Raw genomic sequence first — 6958 nt, 5'->3', positions numbered from 1 at the left:
CCAAAACAGAGCTGGAAGGAAAGGTTTCCATGAGGAGATGGAACCCAAAGCAGGAGGGGAAGGAAAGGTTCCCATGTGGAAATGGAACCCAAAGCAGGAATGGAAGGAAAGGTTCCCATGAGGAGATGGAACCCACAGCAGGGCTGGAAGGAGAGGTTCCCATGAGGAAGCACTCTCTGTGAGGCCAGGGCCTCGCTGGCTCACTGTGGGTTTGCTCTTTGGGCTCTTTGCCCTCTGCCAGCAGAGCTTGGCTCCTGATTTCACCACTAAATGAATCTGTGGTCACTTTGGGTCAGTATATTGTGCAAACAATAGTAAAGAGGGTTGGTTTTTTTTTTCTTCTGCTCTCTGGTTGGGCCAAATACAAAAGAAGGCATTGGAAAGAGAAGTTAAATTCCATAAAGGATTTTTTTATGTTGTTAGTGATAAGGGTCATTGTAGGAATTCATCTTTCCTTATTTCCTGGATCATTGAAAGGGGAGAGAACATTTGTTAAACAACCCAAGACTTCATCTGATGCACAAGTGCTGCATCCCTTATGAACAGAAGCATATCTGTGCTCTATTATCTTCCCTCCTCAAAATTAGATTTTAACAGATGCCATCTCCTCCCTGTGCAGCTCAGTGCCAGCAAAAGCAAGTCTCTCATCACTTATATAAGCCTGGTGTCCTCACTTCCAGTCTCAGTGTTAAAATTCCTGTATTTTGCAGCAGTTACAATAAATGTGCTCCCAGTTGTGGATGGGGTCCCACATGCAGGATTCCCCACATTTTCTGGTTTATAGATAAATTCAAATCTTGCTTTGATCTACCCAAAGGATGGGAACTCCAGTATGTAAGGCAGTTGTAATTTGGCTCTGGTGGTTATTGCACAGGATCCATCACAAGAACATGTGCTTTATTGGGGGGGTTTAAATATTCTGTAGATTCAGGTTTTTCCTAACTGTAATTTTCAACTTATCTCAGCCATCCTTCAGTAAAAAAACAGATGTGATGCATCTGAAATGGCAGCTTTGTTTTCCTTGATAGAACTGGATAGTCCCTCGTGTGGCTGCTGTCCCAATGTGTCTTTTCTTCCCTTTTTAATGAAAATGGGGTAAGGTTTTTCTCTGTAATGGCTTCATGGCCAGGCATGTTTTAGACAAGGCTGTTGAGCATGAGCTTCTCTGGCCTGCTGAACTCTACCACCAATGGATTCATTAGCACAGAGTAGCAGTGACTCCAAGCTTTGCTTATTTCCTGGGAAATTTCCCTTCCAGGTTTGGCTTTCCCACTCAGGTAATACCATGTTTTGTTATTATTGTCAGCCAAGCTACTGTTTCAGCAAAGCCTTTCCCTTTGAAGAATGTGCTGGGGGTTTTTTTACAGGTTATTTTTTCATATTAGCAATGACAAAAGTGAACCCAGGGCTACTCCTTGATTTTTATTTTCCAGGGTTTATTATTATATTTACAGTTCCCTGTAAGAAGACACAACCCTTTCCCAGTCAGAGTTCTAATTCCTTTCTATGTTTCAAATCCTAACGACCCATATGGAAAGGAGGAATATAATCAGGGATGAAGGAGGTATCTCTGGGGGCTGAAGCAGATGAATAAAAAACTCAAATCATTATAAATATTACTGTACTACACTTTGGTACAACCGAAAAAAAAAAAAAAAAAAAAAAAAACCCCTTCAAAGAAAATATTTAATGTTCCCTAAGTCAAATAAAATTCACAAACAATATAAGAAGAAATTAACCACATGGGGTTTTTTATATCTGTAAAAAATAATAAGACTACTTGGCTGCATTGCACATAGGCAATAAAATGAGATTCATTCCAATCCCTTTTTCCATGAGCCTCCTCTCAGGCTGTGAGCAAGAAATGTCCACTGTGCTTTACAAAGGACGACGACTAGAAAAAATCAATGCAAACAAACATCCCTTTCTTTTCTGAGTGACCATTTCTCATGAGAGATGACCAACAAACGGAGTCTCCTCTGAGTCTGAGCGCAGGTGGATCAGCATTTTGCCAGAACCAGGCAGTACACAGCCACAGCCACCGTGTGGGACACCTCCAACACCTACAGGGAGCTGCTTTAGGGGCACATCCTGGTCTGTGGTGAAACAGGATTAACTCAGCCAGCCTCTTGGACCTGCTCTCTGCCATCAGGTTATCATCTCAGGACCTCCAGGGTTGGGCTGTCTTGTTCCTATTGCTGACTGGACTGACTGCTCCACCATCCATAAACAGAAGGCATAAAGGTGATTACAAACATAAGAAAGTAGTTTTACATATTGTCTTGCAGTCTTTCCATATAGTCCCTAAGTTCCTTGGAATCACCAAGATTCATATCTTGGCATACCCATTTAATATTATCATCACTGTCAAATAGAATTGAGTTGGTGTAGGGGCCTCCATCCTCTGGCAGTATTGTTGTATATGAAGTGAACTTTACTCGCTTCTGCTTTGGCCCAGAAGGATTTATAGGTTCACTTTTAACTTCTTTTTCACAAAGGTACTCAGAAGATCTGAGGATATGATTATGAAGAGTCTTCTGAGAACTCCCATTAAGGAGAAAGTTGCTTTCTTCAAACTGCATCCCTCTGTCAATCATGGTAGTGCACTCCTCTGATGGGAGCGAAATGTCCACTGGGTTTTCCAGGAGCTCCACCTCATTTCCAAGCCAGACCCAGTCATGGGAATGGGGGATGTTGCCTTGCTCACTGACAGCAAACCTTTTGTGCCTGTACTTCCAAGCAAACGCCACGCAGTTAATCAGAAACACCAAGATTGCCAAGCAGAAAACGCAGAGCAGCGCGTACATGCCGATCTCCAGGTCTGTCAATCCTCTGGAAGTCAATGAGAGATCACTGGGATTGCTTTCTCCCGGTATTTCTACCTGGGCAGGGAAACCTGTGAAGGCAGTTGGGTTGTTCTGAAGCTGGCCATCCTCCAGGGACTCCTGATCAACGGGAGAGATGAAAGTTGTGCTTTTGTTCGCATTGTCCTCAGGACCGGACACGTCCTCGTGGGTTTTGGACCAGTCTTGTGCTGTCCTCTCTTGTTCTGCAGCTTTCTCTATGGCATTGCTGGCATGGCTTTTAAAATCTTTCTCCACATCATCAATGTCGTTGGTGCTCCCCTTCTGGTCCGAATCCTTCTGGCCAAACTTCACTTTGACGTTTCCCTTCCCCACGGCCAGAACGCTCTTGCGCTTGGTCTTCTGGCAGGGCTCGCTGATCACCATCTCAATTTTGATCAGGGGCCCCTGCCCGTCCCCTTCTGCCACCACCACCGGCCAGAGGGACTGCAGGCTCTGGTGTGAGGACACCACCATCTCGTCCAGGGAGGTGATGGCCACGGAGAAGTCCTTGGAGTCGTAGATGTCCAAGGGCGTCACCGCCCCGTCGCTGAACAGAACCCAAGCACTCACCACAGCCTCCTGGTGGGGAGAGGGTGAGGGGGAAAACAGGCGTGAGAGAGGGAGCACAAATCAGACACTTGGGTGTTAAAGTCTGAAAAGAATACAGAGTTGAACTTTGGGGATTCTTTTGGGTTTGTTTTTTTAAAGAAAATGGAAATGTCTACTCTGCTTCTCATTTTCTTGCAGGCTTGTGTTCTCTAGACCACTGAGGCATTCACCTCACCTTCAGGAACTATCAGAGAAACACTCATCTAAATTTAATAAAAATGCTGGAAAAAACAATTGACGATTCTTTTTTCTCAGGCTGAAGTGAGAAGGCTCTTTTGAATGCCAGAGCCTTATGATGAAAATCATCATATTTCCAGCATCACGGTCAATTAGGTTTGTAAAGGACCCATAATGGGGAGTTTCTGTAATGCTGCAGTTCCAGGGCCTTGTGGAAGGCAATGAGCAGGGCTGGAACGTGTCGGGCCAGCGAGCCCATCCAGCCCGTGGAACAAACTGGGAGGAGAACACATCTCAGTGCAGTGCTTTATATTTTCTGTCATGCTTTCAAATATGCAGGACTTGCAATATGCAAAAGGGATTGTGGCCTTTCCTGGGAACTATAGAAACACTCATAAAAAACACCATTTTTATGTTTTGACCAAACCAGTTTGTCTTCTTGCTGTGCAGCGAATTGCTAGTGCAAAAAATATAGTTCCACTTTCTGCACTGATGTAGAACCTCAGCTCTGTGAAATCTATTAAAAAAACACATACAGAATTTGTTCTGTGGTCTCATTAAAAGCTATTTAATTCCTCAGATGATATGGTTCAAAGTAAGCACAAACTCATCAGTTTTCAGCAATGCAGGTCATGAAAACTCCTGCACCTGCAGCCAGAGGTCGTTTTGGCTGAGCTGACTTTGTGAGACAATTAAGGACTGCCACTCCCAGCCCTGCTTGCACAGCTGGGCTGCATTTCCCCACAGAAAAGGAGATTTTTGTGGCACATCCCTGTTTGTTTGGCACTGTGCATCCCCTGACTTGTCCATCCCTTTCCCTGTGCTCTGGAAATTCCCCTTCCCTTCTCAGGTCCCCAGAGCAGCTCTGGAGAGTGCAGGGGTGACTGTGCAGGGCTCAGGAAGATGAACAGCCTTCACTGTGAGGAGTGACTGCTTTTCACAGCCATGGATTCATTACATCTGCTGCCTAAAATTTACAGCAAATTCCTGCGCCAGAGCAGAGGGAAATCCAATGGATTTGCTGCATTTTTTGGGGCATACCTGTTTGGGAGTGCGCAGGATGTCGTGGGCAGAGGTGGTGGCAAGGATGGCTCTCTTGTTTCCTTTGCTGCTCTGAAAGGACACAGACAGGCCTGACACCAGCTGCACACCCAGGTCAGCAATGGTCACCCTGTCATCCAGAACTATCACTGTCTTCTCTGCCAGGATGGAATCCGAGAGAGGGGACAGGACCTGGGAGGAGGAAGGAAACACCCTGCATGAAACAGCAATGAAGGGTTTTAAAGCAAGGCTGGCCTCTAACCAGCACACCAGCTCAATCCTGGGTTGGTCACGTCCATGTCTAAGCCAGAGCTGATGTTTCCCCCAAGAAACACTCATTTGCTGCTAAATTACTTTATCTAAAAAATAATTTAATAAAACAACAAATCACTTCAAAATTGCAGCTTGATCTTGACAAAATATATATAATATAGAGTAAATTAAATGGATCTGTTGGGGGTTTTTTTGAAAGTCATTTTTGTGGGGTCTATGAAACTCCCTGTTAATGCAGTGCAGCACAGGACAGAGTGTAAGGCACTGATTAACACTGAAACTCAGTGAGAGGATAAATAAGTGCTCAAAGCCTGGCTGATAGGAACTTGGCCTGTTGCCTTTCCAGGGACACAGGACCTGAATGAAATCAAAGTGAGACTTGCAAAAGAACTTTGGAAATCCCACTGGGTGCCTGCCTGCATTTTTCAATGCCAAAACACTCCTGCCAGTTGCTCTAAGACCTTGTTCCCAGAGAGTCATCTTTATCCTGGTGACAGAAACAGCTGCTTTGAGCCCAAAATAGTTGAGGTGTGATTTGTCTAAACCAACAGGAGAAACCTGCAGCACAGCTCCCTGCACGGGAGCTTCCTGCTCTTTTAGGGTCACTGGAGGGAAAGAGACATTTTAAGGGCAGAAATCCCTTGACCTCTCTATCCCATTTATTGCAGGTTGAGGGAGCTGAGCCCTAAAATCCCTGTGTTGACTCCAGAGTGTGACCAGAACATTGCAGGCGTTTGCAGCCCCTGAGAAGAGCCCCAGTGCTTCAATTCCTTTATTTGGATTAAGGAAGGTGCATGAATTTGGACAGAGGTTAGGGGGGAACATGAACACTCCAAAAGGCATCTGAAGATTATTTTTGTGTCCATGTGATCGGTTTTGTGAACATAAAAGGACTAATTTTTCAAATATGTTCAAGCATGCAAAGGTGCATGTAGGTATTTGGCACAATCTCCCAGATGAGTTATGAGTTAACTCCAACAGGAGTCGTGCTCATATGGTCCCACTGAAGTGAAAAGGATCTGGCTGTGTGCCTCATGTCACCTCTTTCACCAGCCAGGGAAATCCCCCTGTGTTCCAGTCACACTAAGATGGACAAATCCCTATAAAAGCTTCACCTAAGGGCATTCTATGGAAGTGACAAATGAAATCCTGCTCAAACTTCCTTTTCTGTTCAGCACACCCATTTTTTCAGCTTTTTTGTTGTTTTTTTTTCCCTGAGATGAGTGACTTTCCCCCACCAACCCTGAGCCCTGCTACCCAGGCTGTGAGTGAGCCTGAGCCCCCGTGGGGCTGCAGGGGCTGTACCTGCACCGTGGTGATGCCTTGCTCCCGCCCGGCCAGCACCCGGCCCTCCTGCAGCTTGGCCACCTTGGGCTCCTCCACCTTCATGAAATCAGCCACCAGGTCAGTGATGTCAAACTGCCACTCTGAGCCCAGCAGGTAGGTCAGGTGGCCCCCGAGCTCCGAGGACTCGGCCACAAACTGCGTCAGGACCCTCACCAGGGCGTGCTGGTACTGCAGGGTGCAGCCTTTGCCCTTCTTCTCGTCATCCTCCTCATCCTCGCTGTCCCGCGTGGGCCTGTGAACACAGCCAGCTTGGTTAGACCCCCCCCAACCCTGCAGAGCTCCAGCTGCACCTCCTCGGGGGGAAATGGGAAAGCTAAGGTGATTTCCACCAAGCTGGGAAAGCTTAGAAACAGAAAAAGCAGAGAAACGCAGAACTGGCTGCAGCTGCAAGGTCTGAAGGCAGAAAAAGTTACAATGGTACAACAAGCAAGGACATAAAACAACAGCTTGAGTTTTAGGCTAAGACAGACCTTAAGAATGCAGAAAAATATGCCTAACAGGATAGCAGAAGGTTGTAGGCTCAATAATGAAGTATTGTGTATTGTTACCAGACAAGCCATTGTGTGCAGCAGGTGGAGGTGTGCTTTTAGTGACTGGCTAGAACAGCTGTCTGTAAGCTTTAGCAATATTCTATTAGCTAAAATGTTTTCCAAATGCTCTGTTAC

The 6958-nt window shown here is 45.9% G+C and overlaps 1 protein-coding gene across 2 annotated transcripts in view; it reads right to left on the bottom strand.

Moving 5' to 3' along the window:
* Positions 1–1594: 1594 nt before the first annotated feature.
* The window catches only part of TMEM132B (transmembrane protein 132B), a 224604-nt gene continuing 219240 nt past the window's right edge, over positions 1595–6958 (bottom strand). For both annotated transcript variants that reach the window (XM_018916797.3, XM_050980554.1), the window contains 3 exons: positions 6252–6525; positions 4674–4865; positions 1595–3425 (listed from right to left, as the gene is read on the bottom strand). In XM_018916797.3, the coding sequence (XP_018772342.3) occupies positions 2271–3425; positions 4674–4865; positions 6252–6525 (1621 nt within the window). In that variant the 3' untranslated portion in view covers positions 1595–2270. The remainder of the gene's footprint in view (positions 3426–4673; positions 4866–6251; positions 6526–6958) is intronic.

Source organism: Serinus canaria, chromosome 15 (assembly GCF_022539315.1).
Source record: "Serinus canaria isolate serCan28SL12 chromosome 15, serCan2020, whole genome shotgun sequence".
NCBI lineage: Eukaryota > Metazoa > Chordata > Aves > Passeriformes > Fringillidae > Serinus > Serinus canaria.
This window is presented reverse-complemented; position numbering and strand designations above follow the sequence as displayed.